The 18,494-nt window shown below is 42.1% G+C and overlaps 1 protein-coding gene across 3 annotated transcripts in view; it reads left to right on the top strand.

Annotated features, from left to right (window-relative positions):
• NRBF2 (nuclear receptor binding factor 2) overlaps positions 1-18,280 on the top strand; it is an 88,100-nt gene extending 69,820 nt beyond the window's left edge. Inside the window, exons 1-4 of one of the 3 annotated variants that reach the window (XM_071438615.1) lie at positions 3,904-4,074; positions 14,140-14,224; positions 15,638-15,678; positions 16,744-18,280. In XM_071438615.1, the coding sequence (XP_071294716.1) occupies positions 4,021-4,074; positions 14,140-14,224; positions 15,638-15,678; positions 16,744-17,460 (897 nt within the window). In that variant the 5' untranslated portion in view covers positions 3,904-4,020 and the 3' untranslated portion in view covers positions 17,461-18,280. Of the gene's footprint in view, positions 1-3,903; positions 4,075-14,139; positions 14,225-14,255; positions 14,422-15,637; positions 15,679-16,743 lie in introns of those variants that run through there. The other 2 variants (XM_071438614.1, XM_071438616.1) reach the window with 2 other exon arrangements.
• The last annotated feature ends 214 nt before the right edge of the window (positions 18,281-18,494 follow it).

Genomic DNA, 18,494 nt, shown 5'->3' with positions numbered 1-18,494 from the left:
CTAATTTCACAAAGATGAGGTTACAGGTTTTACTTGCTTTCTGCAGCCACTGCAGGACATTGCAACGTGATGCTTCTTGAAGGACCAGGGGACAATTATATTTTCATTTTGCTAAAGCCAAAAAGTACTACCTATCCACACAACTTGATTCAACAACACAGCCTCTAAAACCTTTATTCTGTTGATACAATAGCCCTTAATCCTTTAGCTCCCATTCCACAAATGGTAAATTGGCCCAGCATCTTACTCCTTTTTCCACTGAAGATAATGTGCCTTGAAATTAACATTGACTGTGTCTTAAAATCCAATAAATTAAATTGTCTTCCCTCAGCCAGCAGCAGGAGTAATGGAAAACATTTCTCAGAACTAGTTTGTTTAGTTTCTACAAAAGTGTTTGACCTAACGATCTGTTTTAGCAAATTGGTATGACTTAGAGATAACTGATAAGCACACAGCAAAAACCAGCTATGCAATTACCTGTCACAAGTCAGATATTTTATACAAAATTAAAAAAAATTATACACAAACAGATCAGGAATACGGTTTGAATAAATAAATAAATTAAAATCTCCAGTTCCATCATAATAGATGAAAAAAAGTTAGTAAAGGTGCTAGAAATAACAGCTTGACAGTATGCAATTTAACTGCCAGGGTATTGAAAATCTCATCCTACATAGTGTTTAACAAGATCATCAACATCTGCCTCTGGATTAATGCACTACGGAAAAGGATAATCAGCTAGCTAAGTGTAAGATCTGATGTTTACATGCAAGAAAATCAGTAAATTGTGACACTTGAAATTCAGCATAACTTCATTAACAACTGAGCAACCAAGTTTTGTGCCCAACTGTAAAGACCTTTGGCAAACTTTTTCCTTTTTAGTACAACCAGAAGAGAAAGGAAAAGGCCAGGCTGCAGAGGGCTAAGGATTAGAGAAGGGCTTGTCACTGTGAAGAGGTACAGTGACCAAGTGGGATGGTCAAAACGGGTACTATACTCCCACAGATAACTGCTAAATATTACTTTTTCATGACTGTGTGTCCATGAGCTAAAAGGAAGGGAAACACAATGCTTCAGTACAATGAAACAATTCAATTTTATCATCTCATGTCTGAGTGTAAATGCTGACAGTGAAGCGCCAGCTACCCTTTCTCCCTCACCCAGGCCAGCCTATGCCTTTAACAACTGATCCAGGACAACTTCCCTATCTCCTGTCCAATAAAAGCGCTCTAGACCAAAACCCCTCTGGGCTACAGGGGATCTGACTTGCTGATACATACTGAAACAAAGTGATAGATAAATTCTTGCAAATGAAAATGGGAACTGGCAAGCTGTCTTTGGGACACTCCTTGCCAGAAGAGACAATCTTGTCTAACCGCATATGTCAGAAGGAAAACTCCCGCCAGCGCTCCCAGGCTGCAGGGCTGCTCCCTGCGGCACAGTCGAGAGCTGTGCAGTATCAGGCCATGTGGGCTCCCTCAGAGACCCACAGACGCCACTCACCGCGGAGCATTGCAGCTACACAGGAACTCTGCCCCTTCTTCACTTGCTGCTAATTAGCTCTTTCACCTCTTATCTTCTAGGTGTCTCAGCTTCAGTCCTACCTTCTTCTATCTCTCCCTATTTTTTCTTGCCTTCTTTCCCCTTTCAGACTATTATACGAACTCATGGCACCCTTTGTTCCAGCTGACAAAGTTGCACAGAATCCCTCTATCACACTTTTCTCTGGTCTTCACAAAGCACAGAGTTGTGAGGACCACGACCCTCACCATGTTCAGTGCCCTGCTTCACTGGTCCCTCTCAAGACAGTGTATTTTGAATAACTAATCACAGAATCATTGAGGCTGGAAAAGATCAAGTCCAAGCATTAACCCAAAACTGCCAGGTCCACCATAAACCCTAAGTACCACACCTACAAGTTTTTTGAATACTTCCAGGGACTGCTATTCCATCACTGGCCTGGGCAGCTTGTACCAAATACCTGACAACCTTTACAGTGAATAAATTTTTCCTATATATCAAATCTAAACCTTCCTGGGTGTAATTTGAGGCCATTTCCTCTTATTCTATCACTTGTTATGTAGGAGAGTTGGCACTACTGTGCTGTTAACACACACATACACATACTATGGCAATTTTAGTACCACTGCCATTGTCACCTGTTTCCATGCACTCCTGCAATGAAAAGCCATGAGGAGCCCTTGCACTTTTACTGCTTTGTGACTCTGCTGGGGGAACTTTTCCCCACAGGAATCCCACTCACTCCTCATCACAGCCCTTGGTGTCTGTCCCTGAAGCCTCTACCTAGAACTTTTAAAATGTTTTTTGAGCTTCCATGGGATAGAAGCATTTAGTAGCATAGCCTTTTTTATTATCTCACATTTTGCTCTATTCCCCTCAATAAGTATTCTCTTAAAGAGAGAACTGTAACAGTAACTTGAAGTCAGAGAAGAATAGTAAGAGTATAGCCAAATGTGAGCAAGATAGTTCTCTTTTTAAAGCATTTTAATTAAACTCACCCAGTTCTGGTCTTCATACTAGTTTTAAAGCTTCTGTGTGGCAGTGACTGTGGCAGATCTTCAGAGGTCTCAGACTGACACTTTAGCAGCTAGCTTCTGTTGTGCATGTACAACTATACACAAAATTTACAAGCCAGTTCCAGCCTTATATTGGCTTACAGCCATTATTTTGAATTATATCCTCCTGACATTTATTAAAGACCTGGGAATGCTGACTTGATACTGCCCAGAATATGATGCAACTCAAACACAACAATTTTTTACTCTTTGAGAGCCACATCACTTATTGCTAGGCAAGGTTTTGACCAGACATTCATATTTTCATGCATATTTCTACACATTCTCTCCATACTGCACTGTAAAAGGCACTTATTTTACTGGTGTTGCACTAAGAACCCCTATGGGTCATGCTGGGGGCTCTTTTCCCCACAGACATCCCCTCGCCCCAGCAAGCTCATTATCAGTATAATCCATGCAGGAGGGTGGTGCAAGACATTAAGTAATACTGATAATGAAGGCATTAAATAATATTGGACCCAGTATCATATCTTGGGGTATGTCACTAGTCACTGGACACCAGTGCAACTCTGCCACTGATCACAATGAAAGCAAGCCCTCTGAGCCTGGCAGCTCAGCCAGTTTTCGGTCCTTCTCCGTTTCTATTTATCTAAATCATACCTCAACGCTTCCCATACAGTGATGTTACAGAAGATTGTCAAAAGCCATTCTAAAGTTGAGATAAACGTGCATACATGACCACAAACTTGGATTAGAAACCTCTCTGTAAGACTACTCATCCTTACAGAACAACCATTAGTGCTGAAATACTTTAAATCAAGATCATAAGCAGCAAAGCCCAAGGAGTGGCTGAGGCCGCTTGGTTTGTTTAGCCTGGAGGAGACTGAGGGGAGCCCTTATTGCGGTCTGCAACATCCTCATGAAACAGAGGAGCCGGCATTCATCTCTTCACCCTCGTGACTACTGACAGGACTCGAGAAAACGGCATAAAGCTGAGTTAGGGAAGGTTTAGGCTGGATATCAGGAAAAGGTTCTTCCCTAGAGGATGGCTGACGACTGGAACAGAACAGGCTCCTCAGGGCAGTGGTCACGGCCCCAAGGCTGACAGAGCTCAAAGAGCATTTGGACATCGCTCTTGTGCACAGGGTGTGATTTCTGGGGTGTCCTGTGCGGGCCGGGAATTGGATTCGATATTCCTGATGGGTCCCTTCCAACTCAGTATATCCTACGATTCTAACATGTCCTTTCCTCTTCTTTTTTCTTTTTTCTCTCTCCATTCCCGATTTTCCCTCAAACCGCTCCCTCTGCCCTCAGGGTGGGCGGTGCGCGCGGCGCCCGTTGCCCCGGCGACGCGGCCCCGAAGTCTCGCGAGGCGGCGCGCGGCTCTCGCGGGCAGGGCGGAAGCGGCCGCCGTGTTTACAACCCGCGCTGGGGCCGGGACGCGCCGGGCCGGGCCGGGGGCACCGGCGAGCGCCCCTCGCCCATGTGCCCGCAGCCCCCGCCGTCCATGGAAGTGATGGAGGGGCCCCTCAACCTGGTGAGCGCGGGGAGTGGAGGGGAAGGGGGAGTGGAGGGGAAAGGGGGGCGCGTCGGGTCAGCCGGTGCCGCCGCTGCTCCCGCCGCTCAGACAGCGGGAAGAGGGTGACACCGCTCGGCTCCTGGCCCCGGGTGAGCAGGCGGAGAGGCGCGACCTGAACAAAAAAAGGGGCTCTTGCCGCCCTTCTTCCCCCCAGACACCTGTTCAGGTGTCGGGCCAGGCCCTGCCCGGGCGGGAGCGGGGCCCGGCGGCGGCTCCGGGAGGGAGCGGGGTGCGCTCGGCCTGGTCCCGCCGGGGCCAGCGCTGCTCCGGGCCCGGAGCGCGGCGCGGAGAGGGGAAGCGGCCGGGTGCGTGTCGTGGCATGTTTACATTGGAGGGGTGTGGGGACATCGCCTTGCAAAAGCGAGGGACAGCGGCAGCTCAGGAAGGAAGCGTCTAGAGGAAGCGTTTAGATGACACAGACCATAACCGTGAGGCTTGTCAGGGCCTGGTATTGGCTAAGTGCTTCCTTTAATTTCAGAAGGTGAAATGCTTTAAAACCTTAAATCAGTAATTGTTTTGCTTAAACTAAATTTCTAAGGAACCTGAACTGAAACACAGATAATCTAAAAATCACTTCTTCACAAAAGCTAATCAGATGTTAAACAGTCTGAATTGTCAGGTCTCTGTCCCATAGACAAGATCTAGGTCAAGAAGAGTTAATTCTCTGCTGCCTTGTGGGTTTTACCAAAGCTGTAGCTTGGCCATGTGGTGATACACAGAGCATTCCCTTAGAAAACAAGTTTAGGTCCAGCAGTCCAGTTAGCCAGAGGCAGCACACTGAGAATACAGCTGTATTGCTTCCAGGAATGAGTTAGATCCAGGAATTGTTTAGACATTGCCATGCAAACCTCAGAGACTGGTGTCAGTTTAGGTTTTAACCAAAGCTTATTTATGCCAGCATGGTATCAGCCCTGACAAAACATTGCCTACAGAGTCAATCAGGTATTTCTAGGTAGCTCTCCCTAGTTTCAGAAAGATTTACACAGCTGTCATTGCAGACCACTGATGGAATTAGGGCTGACAGGGTAGTAGGAAGATGGTCTGTTCAGATCTGTAGGTTCTGCAGTGGTGCAGAACCAATTGGGTATGTCAGCATCATACTATCTTCACTTTTTACTCTGTCTACTGAAAGACTAACTGAAATAAGGAATAGCAGGAAATAGGAAAGCTCTTGTAACCTGTTGATATCATGGAGTTAAAGTCAGGAAGACTTGAAGCATGGTAAAACAGGAGGGCTAAATTATAGCTACTTCACAGACATTGTAAAAACCTTTTTAAAAAGTAGATAGTAGTTCATAAGATTCTAAAGAGAAAATTATAATTGTATATTCACTAGTAAATGTCTGAAAGTAGCAACTTTTTTGGCAATGTCACCAGTCAGTAATGTTTCTTACTGAGACCACTTAGAAGGATTATAGGAGTGACATGACTGTGGCTAAAGCCTGGTTTATGACTTGGCAACCACAAAAGGAGCGTGCAGTCACCATGCCTGTCTAGCTCCAGGCTGACAGTGAGGTCAAGACACTTCTGGATGTAATGGATGATACAGGGAAGAGTTGCTTTACACAATTCCATACACACAATTATGAATTTGGCTGTGAATATGTTCCTACTGCCTGAGAGTGTCCTGAAATACAAAAACTTTTCTCGAAACTGCTGTGCAATATAGTCATGGATCATCATATACAGGAGAGTGAGACATCCATTGAGGCTGTGTCAAGCACCATGAAACTCCTCATGATAAGAGGGTTGATTGGGTTCAGTGCCATGGTTAGAGCATGCCTAGGTTTTTACAAGGACATGAGCAGGAAGGAGTAACTACAGTTCTGCAAAGCTCTGCTGTTCACAGCCCCTCCCTGCTGTGGAGCTTCAGATTGACAACATCATTCAGGGAAGGTGCCAACCTCCAAAATAAGGATGTTCATTTAAGTTTTTGATACTATCCAGTGTTACCTATTGCACTCTCCTTTTCCATAAATTTCTTCTCTTACCTAAGTCTAGTTCCAATGAATTGGAAAAGCACAGCTTTTTCCAAATATGCCAATGAGAAAAATAAAGCTACCAAAAAAAAAAAAAGGAAAACCAACCAAAGCCACCAAATCACCCAACACCTAAACTACAAAGTGATACAGTAATCATTAGTCTTATTTAACTGCTATCAATGGTTTAAATACAAGATATTTTCCCTCTTCCAATGTATCACAGCTTGACAATTTTCACAAAACTGATTTTCCATCAGTTAAGGCTATTCATTAGAATTTACCACAGTACTTGAATCTTGCTTTGTCTTGTAAAAATTGTCTATTAGTAGTGGATTGGTGCATCTAGTCTTAGTTACTGGGAAGCATGGATACTGTCCTGATTTTCCTGGCTACTTCATCTGACCACAAAAAAACCCAAACCAAACAAAAACAATTACAAGAACAACAAAAACAACCAACCAACCCCACCTCTTACACTTTAATGCCAAATCTTCTATTTTCCTGGCTTCAGTTATGCTCTTTTTCTGAAACTTCTGAAAGATACATTTCCCTAAAATAAACATGGAGTCTTTTTCAACCTCACACAAAATATTTTTAGGTTATGCCACGGAACTTAAAACCAGCATGAAGCAAGTGGAGTCCCTGCACCAGCAGGCAGCCATACGCCAGCTGATTACTTATTTCACACATAATCTAGATCAAAAACACCTCAACATTCTTTTTACAAATTAAAACTTGCACTGTAAAAGCATGAAAATAAGTCTTCTATGAACACTGCGTGTTTTTACAGAGCATCTTGAGAGCTTCTCTGTGCTGCTTGCTATAGGGGCACTTCCTACTGCCCTCTGATTTAGGCAAAGAATTTTGATCCCACATCCAGCCATAATTTTACCCTTAGGTGTAGGAGCAAAAGTTCAAGTTAAGAAGCACAACCACACACTGCTGACCATCAGAAGCTTGGAAGTAACACAGTAAAAGTGAGGCAAATAGTATTAATCTCAGGAAGAGACTAGAAATTGCTCCTTAAACAGGGTTTGACACCCAGGACTTGATAATTCTGCAGATTCTACTTTCGCAGATCAGTAGTGTCCTGTAGCTAAGGAGCTATACCACCTCTACTTGTATTCTTCCTGCAAGGTAGTAGTATTTGTATGGTTTATAATAAAATACAATCCAAAATCTGGTTAGTATCTGTCATCTCTTAAGCTTCCTGCAGCATAAAGGACCCAGCTTGAAGAGTTGCTGTTTTAGTGAAAACCAGAAAGCACAGACCAATAGCTGGAGTGAGAACAGCACAAAATGTGTGTTCCAAGAATCTCATATAATGAAAGCTTTTAATATTAATGCTGCTAGCCATCAGTAGCAACCATTCCAGTGCAAGCCAATCAATGGTTTACTTAATTATTTCAAAATGAGGTAATACTACATCCACACAAAGGCAAAATAACAAGCAGGGTAATATGCAACATGGAAGCGTAGGAGGAGAAAATAGAAAACATCTACAGAAGTTCACTAGAGACCATAGAATTTAAGCCACACATGTTAATGTGTTTGAGACTTAATGCCAGCCTGCACTTCTGTTATTTTCATTGGAAAACCAGGAATATTATGTTAATGTACAGAAACATCCATGGAACCCCATTTATTTTCTGTGATTGTTTTTTTTCAGTCTTAACCTGTCAGCTGCTATACTTCACCTTCCAGTGTAAAATGAAACCAAAAAAAGGCAGATGGACTCAATTCTGAAGTCCAATTACAGAGAGCAAGCTTGTAAGGTAACAAAAGGGGAAGTATCACTAGATAGACATACTTAACACAAAATCTGTTTTTACCACAGTGTGGAAGAACCAAAAGGTGTGAATCCACAGAGGCTGCAGGGTATCTGAGTGAAGTGGCTGGAGGTGCATGAGATACTCAGCTGAACAGCCAGATCAGTAATAGCCACCTTGGAGAAGCTGGACAATGTTGTGTACAGGCATCTAACTGCTGTAAAAGCACAGCACAAAACTGTTTCTTGTGGCACATAAAACAACTTGCAGCAGCTCCCAGTCAAGAACATAATTAGCTAAGCACTGGGTGGTTGGCAGGTGTTATTTCCTCCCTGTACCTGTGCTGTTTGGGTACCTACCAGCAGTGCCTTTCTGCTGTGTCACACTGGCCTTGCATGCCTCTCATCCAGCCACAGAGCTCAGCTCTGAGGAAGCATGACCAGCAGATTAAAGACCCAGATGAAGCCATCTCAGAGAAGCCTGGTGAGACAGACTGAAGGCACAGTTGAAGCCTTTCTGCCCCACTTGTTTTGAAATTGTTTCTCTTGGAAGCTTGTTTACTGGACAATTTGTTGTAATGGTTCAGATGCTTCTATTGAGGGGCAGCTCAGTTGCTGTAACAGCTTGAGCTTTGTGGTTTAGGGCTACATACAGACAGAAGCCCAGACTGGTTTTGTGTTTATCAGGGCAGTGGAGTGGTTCTCACTCATCTTGCAACCTTCAGTTAGCAAGACTTGTGTAGTACCAGCTGTGACACATTATAAATGGGGACAAGAGGGACATAGCCAAAGCAGCTGAGATCTGTAGGCACACAAAATGCTCTGGGGAGGTGGTGGAGTCACCATCCCTGGATAAGGAAAGACCAGACATGACACTCAGTGCTATGGTCTCATTGACAGAGTGGTGTTCAGTCACAGGCTGAACTCAATCTCACTGTCTTTTCCTCATTCATTCTGGGAGTCTGAAAATGGCTCTGCAAAACAAGTTGAAGCATTTAGTGCTTTTATCATAGTAAATGGATGAAAAGGAGCTGAATGAGGTTGATTTGACTGTGCACTAGGTAAAAGGATACCACACCTTAATGAAGGTGCAGGTGCTCAGGGAAAGGGCTGCAGCTCTGCCTGGATGGGGTTTTGAAGACTCCACCTAACCCAAGCAATATGAATGGAAGTTGGGTTCATTCCAGACCTTCTAATTGCATTTGCATGGTGAGGAACTCAAAGTAACTATTTTATCTGAAACTTGGAATAGGTTGGGAACACAGGCATAGTCAATTAGAGCTATTCAGTCAATTAATGGGGGTTGCCTAAACAGCTGCTTGCTTGTTTGCCCATATATTTAAAGTCTAATACTATTACTTACATGCAAGGTGAACTTTGACATCTTTACAATTCAATACAAAGTGATTCAAAGTGGGTCTGTATTCTCAATATCAACACTCTCATGATAGTGTCACTTGTTTTGCTCTATAGGAACACTACCCTATAATTTACACAGTTGAGTCATTGTTCTGTCAACCTTGCTAAATACAGGCTTTCAAAAACAGAAAATTGAGCTAACATGTGACTAGTGGTCTTCGTTGAACAGCCACAATGGGTTCTGCCATTTTTTGGTTGACCTTTAGTCATCTTTCTCTACAAAATACAAGTATTTAAAAATGGAGGCTTTGCTTCTCTTGGTAAAACTACACCATTCCCATTTCTTTAGTTTTACTGCAAATATATTCTCATTATTTAGCATAAGTTACAGGACAACTCTATTATTATTTTTATGTTAGTGCAACTGCCACTGAATACAAGCATTTTCCATAGACACCCTGATCAAGGTTGCACTATTTTTAGTAAATGAATGGCCATAGTTTATTCTTAGACCTCTCAGATCAAGTTTTGCACTTGTATTCTCTTCTTCATTACATTTTTTCACTGCATATGAGGACATACACATTCAAACCTTTCTAAATTCAGTGTTTCCTGGTAAGAATGGCTTTGAAAGAGGCTCCTGTAGATGTAGCCTCTGACAGAGTGTGTGTGGGGTGGGGAGAGCCATGGTGCCCCACCTTGTCCCACCCTTTGTGGCCTGCTGCTGTAAACACCCACATGGAAAACACTTGGCACTCTCCTGGATAATAGGGCAGCAATGCAGTGTGCACTTTGACTGTTCAAAGGAGAAATCAGACCTATAGCCTTAAGGAAACAAATCCTAAAATAGATCCCTCATCTCTCAAAAAAATCCTTCCCCCTTGTTTTCAGCAGTAGGAGAGCACAGGTATTAATCTTCTCAGGCAATAATAACTGATATGCACAGTCCATAACATAAAATATATGATAGCAGCATCAAGCAGTGGTTTCACTTAAAACATTTACAAACAGAAACTTCTCTGCAGTTAAACTTTTATCAGGCGCCATTATTATTCTTGCAGCTGGGTTTTTCCTGCTTTTGTCATTTTAAGTAAAGTGCTGTAATCTATGCTCCATAATCCCATTAAAATACATAATTTTCTGGTGAGGCCTTTGTAATATACTAAGAAGGCTGTAAGCTTAACATCTTGTGCAAGGCTTTGTCCAGTGAAGATCTGCTCCCCTTAGTGGAACAGAGGAAAACAAAACATACCTGTCTCAGCTGCAGGAGCACTGTTGCAAATGACTGCTCTGAGGAGGGTGGTAGGCCTACTCTGTTGGAAAATGTGTACTTCATCTGCCCTTTTTTTTTTTTGGAACATTATTTTTATACTGTTGAATCAAACAGGTTTTTTCCTGTTATGCTCCTTTCCACAATAGCTAACCATCAACTAGAGTTGCATGGGAAGAGTAGCAGCTTTCCTTCCTTATCCCCACAACCTAGGCCAGGATCACACTGTGGTAGTCCTTTAAGTTGTAAGAGTATGCTGTGTCTAGAAAGAAAATATTGCTATTTTTTCCTTTGAGGGAGCAGTAATAGGTCTGGCAAGTGGGCCTTACGGCTTCATTCCTCACAGCCTGCAGTCACATCATTCATTAGTCTGTAGTGGGAAAAAACCAAACCAACAAAGAAGTGAACTGTTAAATTTTAGTTAAAGAAAGCTGTTGAAAAAGAGAACACCCTCATTGCTGTTCTAGAGGACTATTTGATTGGGCTTTTACTCTTCTGTTCAGAGATTATATAGACAACAATTTGGGCTAGTCAGGTGGAAAGATCCAATAGGAACACTTCCCAGAATAGCAGTAAAACTTACTAAAGCAAGTGTTGTCCCTCAGCATCTCAACTACATTTACAGAGGGTATGGAAAAATATCTCACTTACTTTCTGCAGTTAGCCCAGACTGCTCCAAGTCACACAGTAAGGATCACCCAAATCTCTTGAGAGCCAATTATATTGGAGCAAGGTGAGGAAGCTTTATAGCTTGGCCATCCTTCACTCACACCTGCTTCCTATTACAAGAGTTAAGTTCTTACACCTATCCATTTGCCTACTGGGAATTCCTGCTCATCAGGATTGGGAGAGACATCTGAAAGTAGTTGTCAGCCTGATTCCCCTTTTCAATTCTATAGCTTCTTAATAAATTAATTTCCAGCACTGCGGGTGGAAGAGGACAGAGAAAAGAGAAATCAGATCTATAAACCCACCACTGTCAAACAGCTGGTGTTTCTGTAATACAGCAGCAAGACCAGGTCAAAGCAATCCTGCTTGAATCTGCTGGGAACCAGCATTGAGGCTCCAGAGCTGTTGTGTAAATACCTTCCTCTAGCATGACATCAGACCAGGGATAAGCTTGAGAGTAAACTTCTCTTTATGACAGAGGACCAGTTCTTCCATTGCTAGTTTATAATGGGACACAGGCCACTCTGAGTTCAAAACAGATGTGCTAGCAATGGTGGAAGCTGCATGGCTGAGGGTAACTGAGCACTCAGAACAAACCAGCAGAGTAGATAGATGTAGAAGCTCATCCATGATAATGGCTAGTAAGCATCCAAGTACTTCTGTTGCAGCTTCATCACTTGCTGCTAGGAAACAGCACCACTAATTTCTTCCAATTGCTTCTTGATAAATAAGCTAATGTGAAAGTGGGGGAAATTCCTTGATCTTTCCACAATCAACTAATTAGAACAGACACAGGTTAGAATAAATGGCAAGTATTTTCTTGTCAACCTGTCAAGAAAAGATAGGAAAATAGGAATTCCTTGCCCATGACTGACTGTAAAACAGCTAGTTTTCTCACATAGGGCTGTGCTGAAAACTGATTTTTTTTTTCCTGGTGTGGCTCATGTTGTTTCCATTGGGAATTCTGTTGCATCAGAGTAAGATGGCCTGACATGTATATTTTAATGTAAGAGCAAGAAAGGCATTGTGATTTTGTTATCGAAGGACCCTAGGTTTTGTTTTTGTCAACATCTGTGGACTTTTGTTTTCTTAATTTTATTCACAGTTCAGCCCAACTTCTTCAGACTCCCTTCAGCTTCACTGGGAGTTAATTGAGAATGGAAATAATTTAATTGCTCAATCAAATAAGAACTGAATGTCCTCAGATGTTCTGCATGTGCTTAAGTGATTTGAGTAAGATCACACTCCAGCAGTTTAAAACATACATGAATAATGTTTGAAAACAATGAGACTCACATTTTCATATGTAAAAACTAGTAAATGGAACTTGTCCTCTGACTTGTTGAATTGCTTTCTCAGTTCTGTCTCTGGCTATTCTATTTCCTCTTTCCCTGTTTTTTCAGACCCGCCCATGCAGTTTGCAGAAGCAGCTGTATCAATACTAATTTACTGAAAAATTGTTTTGCAAAGAACTAGCTCAGGTGTTTTTATGTCCATGACATAGCTAATTTGTAATGGGACAAGCTGCCAGGAATAACCAAGGAGATGGCTCTGTCTGTGCTGATACTGTTTGTTCATATCAAAGGGAAATAAGTTTATCTTTCTGGCATATGTTGTTTGTAGGAGTCCGTAGAAAAAGGCCATAAAACAGATGATTTTCCAATAGGAAAATACTTCCTCTTCTGAGATTATTTAACCTCAGAATAACTGGGAAATACTAACAATGCTCTGAGGATTCAGTGAAGGTGAGAAAGAAGAATATAGTAAATAATATTTCTTGTGAAGAAACAAGGAGTTTTGGTTTAGGTTTTTTAAGAACACACCATATTAGCATATGAAATCAGTTTTAGGAAAGCCAAATGTCTGTCTTCATGGAGTGATGTAACTGCCAGGGATTGCTTAAGAACAGCTGTTGCCTAAACAGGTGTTTTCTCTACAAGTCATTCTCTTCTGTGGTGTCAGAGCTGCTAAGATTCTGGTAGAATACTGAACTTACTGTAATACTGTAGGGCATAACTCCACTTGGCAGAAAAAATGACAAACTGACCTGCATTTTGGGCCTTGTATTTTAAATGGATGTTAATATCAGTACCAGGTAAGTATCAGTACCTGATGTCTGTTTACTTCAAGCTCAACATGTAGTAAAGCAGTCCTGAACAGTGTGTGTAACTCACAGTCTCACCAGCTCGTGCTTGTAGCATTTCACATTCCACAGCTTGTCTTGGAGGAAGGGCCATAAAATCCATGTCTTGTAGTAATGACAAAAAAGACTTGCTTTCATGAATGTTGCAGTGCTGGTTATGCAATAGTTTCTCACTAAGCATATGCAAATACTTGCATCAAATGTTTGCTTTCAGCAACAACCTTAGTCTGTGTTTGTGGTTTACATTAGTGGTTTACAAATACTCATATAGATTTAACTGCAACAACGTGACTTTGATACTTTTAACTATGGCTGTGCTGCAACCATTAATTGGTGTAAGCTGCACACACACACAAAAAAAGGCAAGTTATTCACCCAAGAGGGAAAGTGTCTTGGGCATGGGGCAGCAGAAAATATCAAATCAGCTGTAGGATGTAACACACTTCAAATATCTTGCATTCTGCCAGGTAAATTGGTCCAAAGTACTTCTCATAACTTCTTTTGGCCTGGTGTTCTTTTCACATTACTGTGGTAAATGCCTGCCTAGAAAGGGGAACGTGTGCTTTCTAAAAAAAAAGCTTCAAAAGTATTTTGTTGTGTACACACCAGTTTTGCTGCATTAACAAACTTCAGTTCTTACCAGTACAGATTCTTGTAAGGTACTATTAAAGAAGTCCAATTACAAAGCTTGGAAGGGAGTGAAAATCTGAGCCTAAAAGCCTGAGAACTGGAATCAGGACAGGTTTTTCAGATGTATTGATTACTTTAAAGATAGGTATAACTATTTGTCCATTAACCCTCATTGATGTAATGTTGTTCTTTTCATTTTAAGGCTCACCAGCAAAGCAGAAAAGCAGACCGCTTGTTGGCAGCGGGGAAATATGAAGAAGCAATTTCCTGTCACAAAAAAGCTGCTGGTTAGTAGGTTATTTCTCACATTTCAGCTCTTAAAATCAGTTTCTAGATTTGCTTACACCAAGCCTATCTTGAGTTCAAGAAGTATTTGAACAATGCTTGGGCACATGGGATTCTTGGGGTGTCCTGCACAGCACCAGGAGCTGGCCTTGATGGTCCTGCTGGGTCCCTTCCAGCTCAGCAGATTCTGTGATGCTGTGTAAGTAGAATGTCTCGTTACTTGCAAAATTTATATTTTTAAAATGTCAGTTTGTTTTTCAGTCTAGATCAAGAACCCTTTTGAAAACATGTTTTCTCATGTGAGCAGCTAGAGTCAGACATTTCCAAAGTTGTTTAGATTGGGGGTGATTATCACTGTGAAGGCAGTTCTTGACTATAGATGAAGCCAACACCTTGTGGTATGCAGAGACTGAAGTTGTGTACCTGCTCTAAGCCAGTTTCACTTTATACTTTGCATTTTCTTTACTGCTTTCATAGGCGAGGTCACAGTGCTTTCTCTGTTAGTAAAGAACAAATGTTTGCTTACAAAACTTGCCTTTCCTAATGTCTGCATCAAGGCAGCTAAGAACAGGTGATAAGCTCCCCAGAACTCAAGCAAAACAGCAGTTTGCATCACAGACCTTGACTCTGCAGGGACAGCCTCTCCTCTGTGAGATCTTGTGCATTTACCTGTCCATTTAAATAGTCCTGCTTCATTTTTTGTGTTGGGGTCCCCCAGCTCTCTGACAGTGTGCAGCTCCTTGGCAGAAGAAGAAAGGAGCTCTTAACTGGTGCAACAAGTAGGGCATTTTCAGTGACAGGGCTTGCGTGGAGACAAAGTAAGTGGCTGCTCTGAACATGGTAACCTAGATACCAGGCATTCTGCCTCCATTCATAAATACCAGAAAACCCCATAAAGTGAGAAACTAATAGTTTCTTTGGTATTTATGAATACTCAGAGTGATGAGGGATTGCACTTACATTCTAAAATGCATACTTTTTGTTTTCTTCCACTTCATATACCAAGATAAAAGCCAAAACTACACTGAATGTTTTTTGCTTTTGTCTTGCATCATTCCAAATTTGGTTGAGAATTTCTCATACATTGTCCTTTTCAGCACTACTAAGATATGTTCAAAGTCTTTCTGGAAATTGCTGCTGCTCTAAAAACAAACTGCAGTGACCCAAGCCAACAAGATACCATGGGAAATTACTGTAAGACCATGTGTGCACTACAAGGTCTTACAGTAATTTTTTCAGACTTCTGAAAAACAGCAGGTGTTTCCAGCCACTGTAACTTGTAAATACTTTCCTCTAGACTGCTGCCTTTATGTGGGGTTGAGCACACCGGTCTGAAGGCTTTCCTTAGCTTTTCTGGAGGTGTTCAGGGTTCCCAGGCTGCCCTGAGTGCTGATGGATGATGTTCTGTCCCACAGGGTACCTCACGGACGCCATGAAGCTGACCCAGTCGGAGCAGGTGAGACCTGAGCACAGCAGCTGCCAGAACCAGCCACAGCCCCATGGTGTGCCCATGGGTCCCCTTGGGTCTGATCACACCCCCCCTGGCCATCAGCCTCTGCAAAATTCTCTGTACCCTTGGCAACTGCACCAGGAGTTTCACAAGTGTGGTAATACTAATCTTCCTAGAGAGTTTTCCCAAGGACAAGAGAAACCTTAACCCATCCAAGGGGTCTCCAACTTTCTAGTCTGCCAGACATCTTCAAGTATGTGACAAAACTAGTGTCATGTTTAACTTCATCTGTTAGTATTTTGCCGAGACAAAAACCCAAGCATCTCACCTACAGTGTGTCATTTTGGCTTAATGCATCCTGACTGGGGGATCTCTAGAAAAACAGCCCTGACATTTTTTCTTATTCATTGCATGTTTATCTGTGAGTGTAGTAGTGTAGTCTGCTCAGTACTTTTGTACCAGCAGGTTTTGAATTTAGCCAATATTATGAAATAAATAACCCTTGGAGATCAGACATCTGTCTTTGCTCCAATGGGTCATTCTTGTAGAAAATTGGTCTTTGATCCAGGTGAGTTCATAACCACTGTGCCACCTCCTTCATTAAATATGGCTGAATCATTTGGGGCCATACCTGGCCTTGGAGCAATTTGCTGCTTCATTTTGGGTGTTATTGATACAGCTACGCAGATAACATCATAGAAACATACAAAAAGTTTGCATTGTTTAGCCAGAGTGTGGCTGTGCATGCCAAGTGAATCTCTTCCTTCTTGGTGTTGGTCATAGGTCAGTTAAACTCTGGGTGCCTCTGCCCAGAGGTATTGCAGCCTGGTCAGTGACTTACAAACAAAAAGACCAGTAGTTATGCTAAATCTGACATATCTGAATCTATTGCACTGTACAAGCAGAGAGCACTTCCTGTTGGACTTAATGTCTGAATAACAAAAGCTCCCCCCTTGAGCATGCAGTGATGCTGTTGATGTAAATATTTACACACATGTAATTCAATGTTTGTGACTATTTGGGTGGCATTAGGGATCACCAACTAAATTGTTTAATCTTGTTCTTACTCAGGCTCAGCTATCACTGGAATTACAAAGGGATAGTCATATGAAACAGTTACTGCTCATCCAGGAGAGGTGGAAAAGGGCAAAGAGGGAGGAAAAGCTGAAAGCCCAGCAGAATGCTGACAAGGAAGCAGCTGCACATCTTCAGACTTCTTACAGGCCATCTGCTGAAGACTCTGATGATCAAAACATATTGGTTCCTGTTGCTCAGAAATACAGCTCTTCCACAGAGAAACATTCACAGGATGTTCGGGGTGTCTTTGACAGGGACCCAGATACACTTCTATTTCTGCTTCAGAAAAAAAAGGAGCCAGTGGAAGCATGTATTGGGAGTAAAGCGCCAAAAGATGACAAAACAATAATAGAAGAGCAGGCAACCAAAATTGCAGATTTGAAGCAGCTCATAGAATCTCTTGTAGCTGAAAACGAGAGATTAAGGAGAGAGAATAAGCAGTTAAAAGCAGAAAGAGCTAGACTCCAAAAATCTCCAGTAGACAAGGAGTTGGATGTAGACACTGACTTTGTGGAGAAGTCAGAGTTGTGGGGTCTGCAGCAGCACTCGGAATCTGCTTCTTCAGCTGCAACTTGGCAGAAGTTTGCAACAACTGCTGGGAAGGCAAAGGACATTCCAATACCCAACCTTCCCCCCCTGGACATCCCGTCCCCAGAGCTCCCACTGCTGGAGCTCTCTGATGATATACTGAAAGGACTGATGAATAGTTAAAAACCAGGAAAAGTGCTCAGTGTAGTTACCCAAACTTGAGAAAAGGGAAAGCCACCAGGACAATGGTGATGTGAGGGCAGAAACATTTACCACAATCCTACTGTTGGAGAAAAGGCATTAAGCAACTTTGTTACTGTGAAATACACATCATATCTGATTTACTTCATGGAAGTTAAAGGTACCATAGTTGGTATAAGATGGTGATCTCTTTCGTCTTTCTCCCAATGTTTCAAACCAAATGACTGCCTGGAGAATGTTTCAAGTAACACAATCCTTCAGGGTTTTTAAGTATGCTATATGTAATAGTTATCTATAATGCCATAAATGATGGTGCAGAACCTAACTGTTATGGTTGCCAGTTGGCTGCCACTTCATATTGAAAAATGCTTTCTAGCATGAATTTAAACTGTGCATTTCATTATGCATAACTTTGTTAATTCAGATACAGTGCAATTTATACACCTCCTAGATGGATTTATGTGCCACACTCTGTGTTCCTGACCATGTTAACCTCAAGTCAGGAGAGATTTTAATTTCCATGCTATGAAGGAACCAACTTACTCGTTCTGTCGATGTGGGTTTTTTGGGGGGTTATCTGTTTACATAACTAATCAGGGTGCATTGAATCTAGCTATTGGTTTCTGTATAAAGTGACATGGTTTAAAATGAAAAATCTATACTTAAGGTAAAATACCCTTTTTGTTTTCAGTGATGCATGAATGGAAGTAATTCTAGCTGGCAGTATTTGATTGAAAAAGAAATTGTTTACAGCTTAACCTGATTCAAAAAGGATAGGAAAATAAAAACCAAGGTGTTTTGACACTGTCTCTTACATCTGTACAAATGTTGCCAAGTATAAAGAACATATTAGTACTTGTACTAAGTGTTAGGGTACACCTACAGCTGAGCTTCCACATTCATCATCCAGCAAATTCAAGAAAGCTGGGATGAATTCAGAGGGCCTTGCCCACCTGTGGAATGACCTGGCTGACAGCTGGGTTCCAGCCCTGTAGAGCACTGGAGCATCAGCAGAG

This window comes from Agelaius tricolor, unplaced genomic scaffold (genome assembly GCF_023055355.1).
Source record: "Agelaius tricolor isolate 1412-34295 unplaced genomic scaffold, bAgeTri1.0.p SCAF_13, whole genome shotgun sequence".
NCBI lineage: Eukaryota > Metazoa > Chordata > Aves > Passeriformes > Icteridae > Agelaius > Agelaius tricolor.
This window is presented reverse-complemented; position numbering and strand designations above follow the sequence as displayed.